Source organism: Macrobrachium nipponense, chromosome 21, assembly GCF_015104395.2.
Source record: "Macrobrachium nipponense isolate FS-2020 chromosome 21, ASM1510439v2, whole genome shotgun sequence".
Taxonomy (NCBI): Eukaryota; Metazoa; Arthropoda; class Malacostraca; order Decapoda; family Palaemonidae; genus Macrobrachium; species Macrobrachium nipponense.
In genome coordinates this window covers 10,529,876-10,547,871 of record NC_087212.1, presented here as the reverse complement: position 1 = coordinate 10,547,871, position 17,996 = coordinate 10,529,876, and the positions used below count along the sequence as shown (strand labels likewise).

Sequence of the window (17,996 nt, the reverse complement as noted above, 5' to 3'; positions counted from 1 at the left end):
TAAGGAAATTGTCATAACAGCACCTGTAGGAATTAAAAAAATATATCGTAGAACCGTGACGAATGGGTATTGGGTGTAAATGAAACTAGAATACTGAAAAAAGATAATATATAATGTAATTCATATTGACATATAAAAAGTATAACTGGAATTCAGTTTTGCAGATATTCCTAAAAAATTAAAATTCAGGAAAATCATAACTAGGATTTCCTGTCCACTTTGTCACAAAAACTAACTTGCTTTACAAGCTTTGCAGATGCACCACTGAGATTTAATAGAAGTATATCTGCAAAATATTGACTATTTTAGCTTTATGCTTAAGAGGATATGTCGCTTATGAAAACTTGGGTACGTCAGTACACAGGTAATGTATTTTACTTCCCAAGTCAAGACAAATAAGCACAGTTAAATAAGCATTATCCCTGTCCAGAGATAAAAGATGTAGGAATAAAATATACATCATGTAAAATTGCTCAAAAGACAAAGAAAAGAAACAGATGGACTCCTTACCAAAAAAAAAAAAAAAAAAAAAAAAAAAAAATTCTAAGGAATTCATTATTGTTTGACTAGTCTTTGGCCTGATTTTAAAACTATTCTTGAGGTAAAGAGATACACAAAACTACTGCTTACAAAGTTAATCTGAACATTATAATGAAACTTTCTGAACAAGGAATTCTTACAGTAAAGTCAGTAGAACATCTCTTCACCTCAAAACACAGACAGTTATCAAATCTGTGTACTTACGTTTGCTTCTGGGACTAAACTAAAAATGTCATGGCCCACTGATACTAATGTTTCTTCAAGTGGAAGGTAATAAGCAGTATTTTTCTCTCTCCAAATTGGACTTAACAGGCCTCAAAAACAATGCAAATGCTTCTTTCAATTGGTACATTGTGCTTTACATCTGTTTTATAAACGAGAGTACGTATATATTTGTGTTCCCTCAAGCACATAAGGAAGGCCATTACATCAATTGAAGTACCAGTACAAAAAATTTTATTGAGAAAACCAACTTTCGAGGCTCTTCTTCTAAAGGTGCCAGTATTTCAATGCTGCACTGTCCATTAAGAGTTTCCCCCTGTGCTGATCAATAACATTAAATTTCCTGCAGTGCTGACCAATAACTTTAAAAGCCGACAGATGTCTGTTTATGGCTAGCACTTGAGGGTTAAAAACTTATTGGGTCCATATTAATCCATGAGTCTGTAATATCACAAATAATATACCATAAAAGTAAAAGAAATAGTTATCACAGTATATTATGTGCATTTTTCACTTCCTCATTTTGTGCTTCTATTGCTGAAACTAACTTCACACAACATTTACCACACAAATATCTCCCGTCTAAGGCAAGAATAACATTGAATTCCCTTTCCCATTCAGTGTTATTTTGGAGTCCCTTTCATAAGTGATATACAGATGTCATTATGTAAAGAACACCCAAATACGTACAAGGAATCAGTCTCCAAGGAAGACTTCATAGACTAATAGTGGTGAAAACTAATTCTCAAACAGTAGCTGGTACTTAGTAAAGTTATAAGGTCAGATGGCTAAAAAAACGTCAGCAAACACAACAGATATTGAAGATGGACTGTCCTATCCTAGATTTGGCCATTTATCAATTAACAAATGTATGGAAATAATACCATTCCATATATTACAGAAAGGCAAAGATTGCTCTTGTGTCATGCAACAGCACAGTTAAAATAAAGCTGTAATAGACATTGAATGCAATCCTTGTACAGAAAAATGCAAATCAAGGTTTGCAGGTCCTAAAAATGCCATGTTAACACCAATTATTCAGAACTAATGAGCTTTCAGAGCTAGTTCTTCACCTTCTGTGATATTTCCATTTGCAACTTTATGGGAATCCTTTCTTCCAAAAAGTATGGATGAGAGGGTACTTGGTATTATAGGTTCACTTCCAATCTTATTGACTAAAGGTGTATTCTGAGACACACCAGAGGTAGAATTTTTAAAATTCCAAGTTGAGGTCTTTGTGGGAGACTCATCCGACAAATCTGATGGCTTGCCAATGCTTTGATTATCTGAGGGAGATGAAGAGGCTGGTGTACTTGAGTCATTGAAGTTAGCATTTACAGATACTGGACTGGATGGGGACTGGAGATCATTGGTAGGTTTTCTACTTGGCAGTACTTTATTGTTAACTTGTGGCTTATTTGGAGAGTAGTTAAGCATTGTGGTTGCCCAAGTGTGTGGGTGATATTCTCCTCCCTCTCCCCCTAATTCTGCTGGTAACAGTCTTGGTGGCACTTGTGCATGGAGTGTTGCCAGATTGTTTCCATGAAAATGTATCTGAAAATTGTCATATCAAATTTAGTTATGTATCTGAAAATTGTCATATCAAATTTAGTTACTAGATAACTTAGCCTTATACAACCTTTACACATGTATTGGTAAGAAGCTACAAAACTAATTGGCATTACTATACATTTTTTACATGTAAAATAAGATACTGAGGAGAAGTTATTAGAACAATTAACACTGATCATGGACTAACCCTTGAGCGCAGCTTTTCCTTCATGAAGGGTCGAGCTAAGCCAAGAGCTGCTTCAACATACCACGGTTGATTGACAAGATGCATAGAGCATAAACGCAGAGGAAAGGCATCCTAAGGAAAGAAAATTATTTTAATATTTTTTATTCTAACAAACTTCATACTACTACGTACTATTAATTCAGTAATTATAAATACAATGTGTCCTCAACTTACAGCAGGGGATCTGTCCCAGCACTGTGACATAAGTCTGTTTTTTTGCTCTTAACAGTGCTCTAACAGTTATAGAGCACCATAAGTTACAGCACTGTAAAATGCCATTAACGGCACTGAAAAAAGCGCCGTTAGTCGAGGACACACTGTAACTTTGTTACTACTGTAACTGCCTCTTCCAGACCCTTAAAAGGGTTGCACTGCTGGATTTGTTCTTCCCTTAAAATTAAAAGTTGGAGCAAGACCATTAAGACGTTGGCAGCTGGACACTGGAGAGATGAATTGGCTGCAGGAATCACTATATTGAACCAATTGATATTTCCTCTCATCTTCCGTGATTGGGGAATGGAAATGAATGCCCACTTTATAAACAGCTCCTAAGAAAACTATTAAAAAGAAAAATTGTCTACCATAGATGCATGAGTACCAGACTAGCTCCTCCAATTTTGTATACAAATATGGGATAAAGAATGGTTTACATGCATGGCTCGAGGAATTTGAGCCTCAGACATGAAAAAACTTGTTACCCTGGCTGAATAAGTTCTTGACTAGTGGTTTACTGCACAACTTCACAAAGGAAAGGCCATCTTAACCTCTCTTCAGAGAGGCAAAAAGTTTTTGAGAAATGAGGATCAGATTATCATTAAATCAGGCAACTTGACAAATGTGGCAAATCTAGTTTACCATTGTAAAATTCACTGAATGTTACAGCAAAACCTCCAGGTTGCACATACTTTAACTCTGCCAAATTTATGATGTTATGTCTTATTGTATTAGGGCATACTTGTACAAGCAGGGAAAAGATTGTTAATGTTTGAGTGTTTCTGTACACAAAAGACTCAGGTACAGTAAGGGAAGGTCTGCAACTGCAGCAGCCATTACCTACATGATTCCATTACTACTTCATTCTACCTATTAAATCTAACTGGAAGAATGAGTCTTTTAAAAAATTCCACAGTCTCCTCTAATGAAAACAAGTTCATGAACTGTTCAACTGTTCTATACTAGGACAGTTCACAGCAGTTCATACTAGTGAACGGGAAAAATTACCTACACAATTATCATTACTATTTCATTTTACCTATTAAATCTAACCGGAAGTCTGAGTCTTCTCAAAAATTCCAGTGTCCTCTAGTGAAAGCAAGTTCATGAATTGCTGCGAACTTTTCTGTACTAGGACAGTTTACAGTAGCTCACACTAGGGAACTGGAAGGTGGAAACATTTTGATAATTTTCTAGCCAGCCAGCAAATGTTACTTATTTGATTTAGACCAAGAATATTATGTCCCAGAGTAGGTCAGGTGCTTAATAGGTTACCATTACAAAATATCATTAATGGTTTAGTACTTGTGCTACGAGGACAGTTATGTGGGTGCCCTCTTAGCAGGCTCACAGAGCAGGATGTGATCCAAGAGGGGAGACAGCTAATCATTTTGAGGTGCTAGTGATCAAAATTAAGAGAAAGAAATGCAGTCTCTAGGAAGATAGCATCAGTAGCATTTGACTGAGCATTAGTATGCTGAGGGATGTTTCAATTCTAACGGCCAAGAAGTCATGCAGTACAATGTGAACATCCCTTCAAAAAGGTTACCTGTCTATGACCTCTTAAAGAAACTGCAAAAAGACTTTCCTCTGAAACCATCACATGATCCACTTTGCTTGTACAGACAGCCCTCGGTTAACAGTGGTATCAGTTAACAGTTAACCGGTTTTACGGGGCTTGTCTAGCGATGCTATTAACTGGATTTTCAGTGCCGATCTTTGGTTAGCAGCACAATTTATAGTTAACAGCAGCGCCAATCTCTGGTTAACTGCGCCGATGTTCAGTTAGTGGCGCCGTTAAGCAAGTTTTTAGTGCTGTTATCGCTGATTTTCGGTTAGCAGCATCAGCTGGGAACAGAACCCCCTGCTGTTAACCAAGGGCTGCCTAGTGACCCCTGAACACCTTACTTGACCCCAAAAACTTCAAGATTATAGTGAAAAGTCTTATGTACATGTTCAATGACCCTAAGTCTCAGACTGATAACCCAGGGCCTTCTATTACACTAGATCTCATACCACTGTAACTTCAGTCTCCAACTAACTTAATCCACGGGTAAGTAAAGTACTTGTTATTCTTGCTAGATGAATTTTTTTTGTGTTTGAACAATTGCTAATCCTTTCAAAATTAATCCTGCAGTTAATTTTAAATGTCACTGCTGTATTACATTTTGCAGAATACCTGATAAAAAATCGTTGGATTCACACACATTCAGAACAATTACACCCAGTGCCAAATACAATGCTGTTCTGTAGTTAAAAAGTACAACGAACGCACTTCAGCTAGGTTGTCCTGCCTTGCATTTTATCTGGATACTTTTAACTGTATTTGGAACCTTTGCATATTACCAAGTCTTTTTTTAAAACATTAAATTAGCCTGATTCTGACAACACAGAAGGGACTTGAATCCAGTATTTCAAAAGAAGATCCAAGAAAATAGCAACCTTAGTTTTACTCTAGTTCACTTTCCAAAATTTTTTTTTTTAGAATAACCAAAAATCTTGAAAAGATGTTTTCATACCATATACCCATATACAAGCCTTTGCCTCAGATGGTTATGTCTGAAGTAAATGGCAGCTCACCTTAGTTTCCTCTAGAGGTTTGTCATGGGGTGCATGCTGTCATACAAATTCTCATTGTACTACTTTGAAGCAATGAGAATTAATTGTGATTATGGGGTACATCCATATCTAACATGATGTCAAGCCACTGAACTGAGTAAAAACTAAATTTATACCATCTCAAGGGTAATAAGTCCACAAAAGAGAGCTGTATGTGTGAAACACACCCCTTTAGTTTTGGACAAAAGTGTGGTTTATAAGAGGTGGGGAATGATGATGGAAATCAAAATAATATTCCCTGGAAGATTATCAGATAGCAGGTGAAAAAACATATTCCCTGGAAGATTATCAGAAAGCAGGTGACAAAAACATAACTTGCCTGATATGCTTGAGACACTAAAAGCTAATAGTTACAGATCCAAAGTTCAACGAGTTGACCATCTATGTAAGACCCCATAAAATTATGAAAAATGAGTTACTGGACACAGGAGGTAACAGAAAAAGGTTAAGTGGCTGGGTCAGCAGCTTAAACAGGATTATAGTATGTGTGGGTATGATCGGCAAAATAGTATGGACAGCCTGTGGCAAAAAGATAAATAAAAGTAACAGTCCCATGAAAGGTTAGTTAAAATAATTATCACATAATCTAAGGCACCTTGCAATGTTCTGTTTAACTAGTGACAAATTTGTTTTTTGTACAGACAGCCAAGAAAGCTCGGTTGTTTCCTCCAATGTCATAAAAACAAAAAAGTAGTGCCACAGGTAATTTTCAATTCTCTAGAAAAAGCTGCTGCCCACTTCATTTTACTCGGACAGTTTAAAATTTCTTCATAAAAAAATAAGAAAAAACAGTGATGGTCACTAATTTAATTGACAAATCAAGGTGAATGACATGATGTAAATAAGAACAGAGTTTTGAAGCAAATAACTACTACGAAACAAATCCTGTTCATCCCAAAATAAGCGCGCGCACACACAAAATGTCACAAAGAGGCAGTAATCAGCACTGAAGGGGCAAGACTAAGGAAGACCTAAACATGACAGTATGACCTGGTCTTTCCTGAGATGAACCTTGATTACCTAGGGTAGCAGGTGTGTCTTATGCCCTCTTATGATACACACATTCATGAACCAACAAATGCTTGCATTATGGCAAGGTATATACCAATGTTCTCATTCCCTCAGCAACAAACACCTTAAAAACTACAGTTTAGTTAAATCAGAGTTTAACTATGTTATTAAACTGTGCTGTACAGTAAATGCATAAAACATACACACCTGTAAACCATCAAGCATTAGTCTTAATAACTTTGGTGAAAGGCTGGTAGTTAAACGAGCTGGAAAATTGGACCAGTCCAAGATCACGACAACCCCTGCTGCCTGCACTGCCTCCTCTTCAACAAGGCGCTCTAGGGTCAACAAGACAGCTTGGTACACAATGCGCACATCATACCTGGAAAATTATTATACCCTATAATTCCAATATATTAAAATAAAGTTGCATCTCATCTGAGTCTATTTTAATGTGAACATCGATATCAAAAGGTACACTTGCAGATTTCATTCTTACCTGCATTATCACGATTGTATGGTAGACTATTACAAAATTAACTGAAGATCAGAAAGTTAGTGTAATTCAAGGTTTGTAATCTTGCACATTAATATTTGGAAATGATTCTCTGGGAGGCTGAAACAGAATGGAACTGTTCATTCCACAAATGAAGTTACAAGACTTCAAATGCAAGCTACATCATATAAAGGATTCTAGATGATGAAAACACTGCAGCAATTAAGGGTAAACATGACATAAGCTTTTATACATATATAAGTATGGGATCTAAGCTTTAAAGAGAGGCGCTTTCAGTGCTGCCAGCTGGGAAAGGGACAGTGAAAATGTGTCTAACTAAGAGGAAAGATGTTTCCTAATTAGTCGTTAAAGCATATTTGAAAGTTTGGACAATTGAAGTGAAATGAAAGATTCAGATGCAGAGTTGTATTAACACAAGCATTTTACGTCAGATTACAATATTTAAAAACTGCTTGTTATTCCGTGAGGTTCCTGAGGGACCTTGTAATCTCTCCTGCTATTAGGTTTTCAATTACTACCTCTATCCTTCCAATAGCCTCCAGTTCATAGCAATGGTCTTCATTAAGGTTTAAAATACAGTACAGCCTCAATTATTCCAGTAAATCTCTTTCTTTCCAACCTTAATATTTTGCTCGTCTATATACATACTATGTACATTGTTCCTTACACCTCTTTTCCATCTTCCGACAGTTATTTTGCTATCCTACATCATTTTTCGTATCCCTTGCTGGGCTGAGATTTGTGAAAAACCAAAATTAATTCATCCAAGGTTCTTGAACTTGGCCTACTCTAAGTGTAAAGTAATGCATGATACAGTAGTATACAAAATGCAATTTCTTTTGCTTAAACCCTGTACAGTGTTCTAATTTTGTACTGACAAACAGTGATAACTGCGCATTTTACACCAGTAGCAAAGATTTTAAGTAATATTACTTGAGATGCAATATATGAAGAACAAAACAGTACTTGCCAAAGCATTATTTCTTAATTAAACTAAAGTGCAATAAGGACAACAACCTACCTGGAATGGTCCCAGTTACTGGCCAACAAGATGATGATTGGACGTCCACAGGGATCTCTTTCAGAAAGTACTCCAGGAAGACCATCCAGGAGAGCCATCTGGATAGCGCTTTCACCTCCATTCTCATTTCTACTTCCTGTGTTCAGACCGCGGAATAGTTCACGGTGTTGTTGACGATACTCGAAGTACCGACACAGAAGGAGAAAAGCATCTCCTACTCTGAATTTTTTTGCTCTCAGGAACCTTAGCAAAAATGGAGGATCTGTCCGAAGGAATGCTGAAAATATAGGGATCTTGCTTATTGCCAGGTAGAAATAAAAAAAATGTGCTTAATAAACCACCAATTAATTTTGAAAAATATATATATTAACACTAATACAGTTTAACATTTACAAAATGAAATTCATTATTTACTGGAACTGCTATGTCATACCTAATCTTCCTTTCAAATATTCAAACGCTGTTGTTGATCACCAATAATTTTCAAAACTATCAAGGACCTTGAGAAACTTGTACATTTATATCTATGGTCATAAACTAAGCATCAATGTATGTCCTTGTAAAGTACACTTATTACAGAAGTTGGCATAGTAACTGTATATAACTTGATAAGGATGAGTAAGGCATAGTAACTGTATGTAACTTGATAAGGATGAGTAGGAGTCAGAAATCTAGTACTGTGCACTTTGCTGACATTACAACAAAACTCAGTATTTTGGGTGAAACGGCAACTCTATAATTTAGGTATAGCATTGCAGTATTTTTGGGGAATGTAAAACTAATACAGTTCTCGTTAAAATCATGAACCAGATTTCGTTGCGAAGCATATGCAATTATATGTCGTATGAAGGTTGTGAAACACTACCTTACACTCTTCAATACAATAAATCATCAGTACTACTCACCTACATCTGGCCTGGTAGGTAAAAGCGCCAAAAGCTGTTGCACAGCGTGTGTTTTGTCAGGTACGGGCGGGAAACCGTTCTTCTCTCTCTGTGTGTGATCATCAAAACTGAATGACTTGGATAATGGGCGGCCCCAGGGACCTGTGATGTCATAAACATCCATACTTGGGGGAGCAGACTTAAGCCTCCCCCTTAGAGCTGCTCGGAGCAGCTTGGGACACTTTATGTGTATTCACAAATCCAAACCAAGAGGTTTAAATTGTCTTCACAGGAAACCAAGGGTGATCTTGACTACTCTGGGTTCTTCGTTTCCGGTGTCATTTACTTGAAGGACGTCAGCAGGTAGTGAAATTTATTCAGCTTTAGGTTAATGAAGTCATGATGATTGTAGAATGTAGCATGCGTTTGGTAATCCAACAATGCAGTTTTAAGTGACAAACCAACTGCACACAACCTGCAAATAAAAAAAAATCATTAGTACTTCCATAGTACCTACAGTAGTATGTTTAATATTTGGTTATAATAAACTCAATCATCAAATAACAGTGGAAATTATATACCAAAATATCCATTTAACAGGTATTAGGTTAACTTTCCAGTAAAATAAAATGAGGAAAAATTAAAATGCAAATGTCTGTAAACAACAGTAATTTGATACTATCACGAATGCAACCACAATGATGCCAGAACCTTCACCACAGACCAAATGCTCTCTACATTACAAAACACGTATTCTCTCTCTCTCTCTCTCTCTCTCTCTCTCTCCTCATCGAAATCAATTAAATCTTCCAGTAGTTTTGGTTACTAAACTGTTTGTTATTGAATATCTACATGTTATGTATGTAAGATGCTACGTAGGTAATGACCGCGGGAAAACATAGCTCCGTTGCAATGTTCAGTTCTGGGCTATATTGCACAGCATTGCATCGATCCAGCTAAACGAATAGACTAAAGCAAAGAAGATAATGCTTTCTTATCCCCCTTCGTCCACGGACCTCGGCGACAAAGGATGGAATGACATCTCCAGTAGTAAAATACCATCTTTTCCTCTACGTACAGGCAAGAAGTGAAGAATTGCAGTGTGTGTTATATAGCCTAAGCAGACACCACGCACACAACAATATGAAACTTCTACCAAGAAAATTGGCCAACTCAAATTACCAATGAAAGTGGCCATCAGAAACTTATTTAATAAATTACGAGGAAAAATGTACGCTCGAAAACCTTCAATTTACTATTCCATTGATTTAGGTTTAGTACCAATTAACTTCCACAACAAATAAGAAGGCTCTCACAAGCATTTTTTTTCCGATTACATGAGAAATGCCACAGCAGATCTTTTTATATCTGAATGTTGTACTAACTCATTGTTAGTGGCGTGGCTGAACGTCTGAATTTAATAACAATCGACAAAATCTTATTAAAGAGTGATTCATTTCCCAGTGACGCAGTCTCGGCCTGGTTAAAGGAATCTGAAGAGACCGGAATAAAGAGTTTAGGCCAAAGGTCAAGTGCTGGGACCTACGAGGTCATTCGGCGCTGAAAGGAAAATTGACTAAGGTTTTAAAGGTCTAAAAGGAGGAAAACCTCAAAGCAGTTGCACTATGAATCAAGTGTTACGAGAGGGTGGAAAGTAACCTGGAAAAAAGGGACTACGGACGGAGGTAGAGTAAAAGGAATTGACGTGGTTGCAGCTTCTCGGCTACATATAGTACATTTCGAAGACAATATGCATCTACTAACCTACTAATAAATAAATAAAAATATAAATCTACCACTTTTTTCAGGAATGGTTTGAAAATTTCTCCAAAAAGATCGTAGATGGACTCCAGATTTTAACGTCAGGATATTTCTTGGGAAAGAAGTCATTAGTATTCTAAGAAAATAAGGTGTCACCGAACTAATTTTCAAATTTACTGTTTCATTTCAGATTTCCCATCATCACATTAAAATGATCGTCTATATTGTACATACAATCTTATGAAATATGACAAAAAGGCTTTCATAATTAACTTTCCACGTAACAATGCAGTCATGCAACAAACAAAAATCAGTAGTAACATCAAGCATGAACGAAATATAATCAGGAAATTGACTCGAATTTATCCTGAAATAAATATGTTACATACACGCAAGGGTACAGGATCAATGCCTTGCAGTACAGCGCTCCAGCCTCGTTCCACCCTTAAATATTGGGTGGCAGGGATGTTTTGCCATCTCTGGACAGGGATGGAAGGGCAACGTTAACTTTTATTATAGTTACCCATAGAGTATAGCGCTTGCTTCCTCGTTATGACATATTTGGTATTGATAGAAAACGTATATACGATGACAGAGGGGTCAACGATTCATAACAATTCATAATAATAGATATATTTAAGATTTTATAACATCCCCATGAATTGAGACTATATTGAGAATAAATAAGTTATTTTTCATAATGATGATAATAAAAATGTAAAAAAAAAAAAACAAGTAAGAAAGATAACTAGAATACAGTTTGCCAATTTTAGCTAAGATCTTTCTCCTTTTTTGTTCCGTTTATTGACATTTGAATAAATTACTAACAAATTCTGGATAGAAATATAAATAACCGACCAAGGGGGTTGTCTATTGTTCAATTACCAAGTACGGGTTTGGCAAAGGTCAAACTTAAAAGCAGACTAATTCAGTAAGATTAGCCGGCGGACTGCAACACTATATTTTTAAGCAACATGGTAACCAACGATGATGCAAACAGGACAATTACCGACGACTGTTTGCATCATCCTACTGACGACATGTCAATAATCCAGCGATAAAGAAACAAAACAGCAAAGCCACGTGACATCAATCTACGTCGACATAAAAATCCATACGAACAAGTAATAATTTTTTTAGCGCTGTTTGGTGACATTTCACCATTGCTACCTTTCTGTGCCTTTCAAAAAGAGTCTTGGTCTTCCTACAGTTGTTGTCCACACACACTCCTGACTGGTGAGATGACTTCGTAAAGTTAACTTACTCTGCCATGCAACTAAAATGAAGCTGGTTGCTAATAAGCGCAAAAAAAAAAAAAAAAAAAAAAACTACAAGATCTTGGTCTATCCAGATTGCTATCCGACTGTCCAATATATAAATGCCTGGACTCAATGACTCAATTAAAACGCGATCAACAGCAAATCTCTGCTGCTTGTCAGTTAAATGTACCGAAGGAAAGGGTAGACGACGATGGGGGAGAAAGAGAAAAGGAAGGAAGAACTGGGAGTGGTTAGATAGATAGGGAGGAAGTACTGGAAAGGAAGGGTTTAATATCAAGGACAACGAGGGAACGCTCACTTGTCTTGTTGTAATATCCAGGAAGAGCGACAATGACAAGATAAGGGTGAGTGGTAAGAGGTTGAAAGAGAGAGAGAGAGAGAGAGAGAGGGTGGGGGGATTTGTTCTGCTCATTGCTGATGGACCTTCTGTATAAGTACATGAAGAAACTAATGCTGTGGCAGTTTTAATACACAGGGGTCGTCCACAATTCAGCAGCTGGAAGTACGAACGTGGGGCTCCGACTTTTATATTGTATTTCGCTTCTTGTGTAAAACCCCTTGTTCGTTGTAAAGGTTTAATGTTAGCATATATACAGAACAACAGGGAAATGGTTAAAATCTTTCTCAGCTCTTTCTAAATCCAAATAGTTTTTTTTTATCAAAATACCAACAGTTAGTTCTCTCTCTCTCTCTCTCTCTCTCTCTCTCTCTCTCTCTTCCCGACTTCTTTTAACAGTACAGGAAATGGTGACATTAACCGCTTCGTCGGAAAACGTGGACTTAACGCACAATATGAAGTTAGTTTTAACATATCTCCGGTTGCAGTGATGACTATCAAAGATCAGAAATGAAGTGACGTAAATTCATATTGGAATCATTTATACATATAAAGCTTTGCTTTTAGACATTCACGATATATCAGATGGGCCGAAATTTCTCAATCAGTACACGAATTTTTTTTTTCTGAAAGCACTGAAGGCAATATGAATATAAATTCTTCATATTATACTGTTATATTACAGTAAAAAGACATTCATATAGTTATAAGTTTATAAGGCTTTCTGCTAAGAACAACGAACACGCAATTACTTTTCCAGGTTGTATGCTGCAGACAACTTGAAAATTAATTAAATCTAATCACATCGTATTTACGGACTAGACCTCGTTCGGTGTTCACCAGTGATTATTGGCCGTAGGTATTTTCTTTTTTGTTTACCAGACTTTCATCTTCTATAATACAAATTAACCCCAAAAAATCAACCTAATTATTCTGCGAAATGAAATAAGCACTCAGTCGTGAAACGTTTGCTGGAGATTTTAAGCACTTTTGCTAATTTGCAGAATGAGAGAGAGAGAGATTCTTAGGTAGTGATTAATGAACACAAACTTGCTTTACAGACTGTGCTACTCATTCCAACTCGACCAAAGATACCCTAACTAAAACTGGCATATCCTTTACTAATGAAAGCTTCGATGATTACTAGTGTATGTACATGACATTAACTTGATCTATATTATTCGGGAGAACCTGCTTCGCGTGGCTGACACGACAAAAGCCCCTCGACGTAGCAAAGGATAATAAATAAAAACGAGGGCTTTACGACGGGTATCTTCCGCGAGGCAATTATTCAAAGAATAATCCCATCATAGCACGCGTATAATTCTTATTTAATGGTCGCATCGAATGCCCCCAGAGCAGATCCTTCTGGCGATGACAATCATTATCTGCTCCATTAAACAAATCTCCATTTCGCGACGAGGGCAAACCGCGCTATCGAGAGGATAATGGAAATTGAACGAAATAAGTAATCGATAACCGCAGCTGGGTCAGACGGGATTAAAAAAAAATGAGCGGGAGGGAGGGGGGGGGGGGAACGGGAAGGGCAGTTTTGAAAAGTAGAGGGTGGGTAAAATCCTGCTTCTTCATTTGTCGATTCTTCTTGAAATCGTAGTTTTTGTCCTGCTGATCTCTCCTTAGATAAATGTAGGAACCTATGCAGCTTCCAAATATACCACTGAAAGTGAGAGAAACGAATAGAATGCCATCTTTTAAGTAACAGCAAACAAAAGAAGGCCCCCAGTTAATAAATCGACGCCAACACCGGTAATATAATGATTTGTTTTAAAAAGCAACTTTCCAGTATCTGCGTATTCGACCTTGAACTTCGCTGATCACAAATACATAAAACCATTCTTCCTCATCTTCGCCTACAAATTACCATCATTGCCTCGTATCTCCTCGTGTAATGGAAGGGTAAGCTTTCTCACCAAATAATTTCATGCTAAACTGGCGACGCAAGAGCAAGGGTCACTCTTGTCTTTCTCCCCTAAACGACCGCACGCTCGCATACTAATCGCCACTCCCCCCCCTCACCCTGATCTTTATGCCAGGGGTTTAGAACAATGCAGCTCGGCGTATCGTCAACAAAAACAAGGAAATCCGCTCTAAAAACGGCGAGCGTAGCTCCAATTTAGTCGTCAGGGGGGAACTATACTTACTACTTGACGCATGCGCAGAGCTTTTGTTACGCTACGTCACGTCTAAGTTCACTGATGCTATTATAGTTTCCGCTCTTTCTTTCCCTCAATCTTTCATTATAATTATACCAAGTCTGTCTCATTATCATCATGAAAGACACTTGTACCAACTCAAAAAAGAAAAACAAAATCTAAGCATTCAAAAATTAGCAAAACTTTGACAGTGCATGTGTGTGTGTGTACTACGTGGAGGAAGGGTTGCCGGGGGTTGGGGGGGTCGGCAGGGTAGAAGGGGTTATAGAGGGGAGGCTAGAGGGGGTATTACTGACCTTTTTTCAAAGTCCTGTAAATTACGACGCGAATCTCTGTTGTGGTACGACTGAGGAGCTCACGGCGGAAGCAGTACAAGGTTACGAATTACTACGCATCCTCTGGAACCTACCTGCCTCTCTCCTCTCTCTCTCTCTCTCTCTCTCTCTCTCTCTCTCTCTCTCTCTCACATACACATGTATATACTAGATATACATTCACTATATTAATATTCTTTTAAATTTTCAAAATGATTCATAATCGCGATAACTGTCTAAAACACCCCGATCACTGCTTCATATGTTTCCTTTATTGCCAAATATCTTCGTAACCAAATTAATGATAATCCAGGTTTATGTCTCCCTAATTTTATTCCCCTTTCTTTTTTTTCCACTTCCAGTGAGCAACTCATTTCCCAAACTGCAAAGTAATTGGAGAGGGGGAGGAGGAGGAGGAGGAGGAGGAGGAGGAGGAGGAGGAGGAGGAGAATTTAAAAAAAAACATGATGGTTTACCGTCCAAGTCACAAACACGTCACGTGTGCGAGACCAGATGCCGATATATATGTTTTTGTCGTTGAAGGACGAGACACACGCACACTCTATTCCCACACATTACACATAAATACCTGACCTGCTTCTGTGAGAGATTTCTTTGGCATAACACTTTGCCATGGGTGCGTTTTTAAAGTTAACTTCCCCGCTCTATTTACTGCCTTTTTCCTCTACGCTTTTTCTACCTTTACAAAGGTAAAAACAGTCTTACGTGTTTCTGCTTAGCAACGCAAACTTTGCCAGTCCTGAGCTTCTTATATATCCAGATGAAAACGTGACACACATCGCAGAAGCATCTTAAGCATCGTCATTATATAACTTACGTAAAGGTTAAGAAGATTTTAAATTTGACATAATTCTCACGAGAAAGCTACGCATACTGAACCGGTATTAAAAAAAATTATCATAAAACAAAGGACTTGTTCTTTGATATACTCTATGAAGATAAGACTGAGAATGAATGATATCTCACGCGTCTTTCCAGTTTCCGAGCCGAAACATGAAAATCAAAACTACGACGAGAGAGAGAGAGAGAGAGAGAGAGAGAGAGAGAGAGAGAGAGAGAGAGAGAGAGAGAGAGAGAACGTTTGTTTTATGATGATTAGATTGAGAGTAAACGAGACTTCACGTATTTCTTGTTCCAGTATTCGAAAACTAAAACTATGACGAGAGAGAGAGAGAGAGAGAGAGAGAGAGAGAGAGAGAGAGAGAGAGAATGTCTGCACCCCTCGATACAATGTCACGTTCCAAGGGTCCTTCAACTGTCGAGTAAACAAAAGTCTCCGATCTTCTTCTTCTTCTTGGTCCGTCTCAAGGTGAATTTTTTTTCTTAACCTCAATCACACATCAAAGGTGCACTTTTCCTCTGGAAGTTTTCCTCAAATAAAATATAATTCTGTGAGAGAGAGAGAGAGAGAGAGAGAGAGAGAGAGAGAGAGAGAGAGAGAGAGAGAGAGAGAGAGAAATCAATCGTCTTTATCATTTAATAAACAAATGGCACTGATAAAATCTTTTAACATAAACCTAGCAATGTTATCAGGACACGATGTTGTGGAATAACGACATCTGATAGAATCGCCCGAATTTCTGGTAGGTACCGAGTACGAAAATAGTGACAAAACGTCTGACCTATACAACAAAAGGTTCCTCATTACTAAAGTAAGACGAGAAAAACTGGTGTGATCTAGAGGAAGGAAGGCATTCGCAAAAAGGCACGTTCGCATTTAGACAATACACATATATATTTATACTTATACATATAATATATATAATTGTATGTTCAACATGGATGCAGGATATGAATCTGCCAACCTGATTCACCTGGATATTTGAAATTATTTTCCGAGACTCCACAGAGATCTTCACTGCCTTCGGACACAACTCGCTAGAATTCCAAATGCTGTGGAAGTTTTCAGCACAGTGGATCACTCCATGATTCAGATACCAACATAGGAATATGGCAATGGCTGCGTGTGTGTGTGTGTGTGTGTGTGTGTGTAAACTATATCCATACCTAAACTTCTCAAAGCAACGTAGACCCTATCGATTGATCGTAACCGAACATCATCTACCCGCATACTTCTAACACACACACACACACAGAAAGAGAGAGAGAGAGAGAGAGAGAGAGAGAGAGAGAGAGAGAAACCAGTTCTTTCATCCAGCGACCGGGAAACCATTTCTCAAGCATCTAAATATAATATAATATTGATACAAAGAAGCAACGAGATGCGCAACACGTAAAAATAAATGACAAGAACAAAGAAAATACCAGAAACATCATCCTTTGCCGGGGATTCAATGAAAAGGTCAAACAATGAATAATAAATTGAGAAGAGGAAGAGAAAACCAGATCGACGAGGGGAGAGTGAGAGAGAGAGAGAGAGAGAGAATCATAGGAATATGGAACCCGCACGAATCGCTAGCGAAAGTATCCATCATTTTGAGAAGTGCCCATTTGAAATGGTAATTCATTTTTATGTAGCCGTCTGGTTCATTTCCGTTTCATTAAATGATAGTTACAGAGAGAGAGAGAGAGAGAGAGAGAGAGAGAGAGAGAGAGAGAGTAGAAGGAAGAGGAGGAGAGGAAGGAGAAAGGAACAAACATTCTATTCGTTTCAAATCTCATTTTTTTCTTCTGTGACTTGTGAAATATTTTAGGAACTTAGGCTACCTTTTCTTGTGTTAAATGGAATGGAATGTAAGATAGCATTTTGGCCAAGCGCTGGGACCTATGAGGTCATTCAGTGCTGAAAGAGAAATTAAAGAGTAGAATGGTTTGAAAGGTGTAACAGAAGGAAAATCTGGTAGTTGCTCTATGAAACAATTGATAGGAGAGTGGAAAGTATAAGAAAAAAAATGGAGGCACAGTAAAAGGAATGAAAGGGGTCGCAGCTAGGGGCCGAAGGGACGCCGCAGGGAACCTTCATGATTTCCTGGGTTAAATACCGACCGCATTCTACACAAAAGTCACAGCAAACCACCTTCGCCCCAAAAGAAGGAAGTCAGATATTTGGACGTGATATCTCAAATGACGCACCGCGGCAAAGGACAGTCCCGTACTTCTTCCTCTTGCATATCCACCTCATTTTTACCGATTGCTAACATCGTTACGCCCTAATATCTTCTTTAAAACTGCCAAGGAGAATTTATGGATGAAATGTCAAATTCAGAATGTGTTCTTTACAATAATGATTACTAACTTTTATTATTATTATTATTATTATTTTCTATCCTTTCAACTACAAATTTTATAACCATTTCCCGTGAGAACTAGTGAAGACGTATGAC

At 37.7% G+C, this 17,996-nt stretch overlaps 1 protein-coding gene across 3 annotated transcripts in view; it reads right to left on the bottom strand.

Moving 5' to 3' along the window:
- Nucleotides 1-94: 94 nt before the first annotated feature.
- The window catches only part of LOC135197781 (clavesin-2-like), a 132,950-nt gene continuing 115,048 nt past the window's right edge, over nt 95-17,996 (bottom strand). For all 3 annotated transcript variants that reach the window (XM_064224886.1, XM_064224888.1, XM_064224887.1), the window contains exons 3-7: nt 8,847-9,300; nt 7,942-8,218; nt 6,611-6,785; nt 2,522-2,632; nt 95-2,316 (exon numbers count right to left, since the gene is read on the bottom strand). In XM_064224886.1, the coding sequence (XP_064080956.1) occupies nt 1,807-2,316; nt 2,522-2,632; nt 6,611-6,785; nt 7,942-8,218; nt 8,847-9,009 (1,236 nt within the window). In that variant the 5' untranslated portion in view covers nt 9,010-9,300 and the 3' untranslated portion in view covers nt 95-1,806. The remainder of the gene's footprint in view (nt 2,317-2,521; nt 2,633-6,610; nt 6,786-7,941; nt 8,219-8,846; nt 9,301-17,996) is intronic.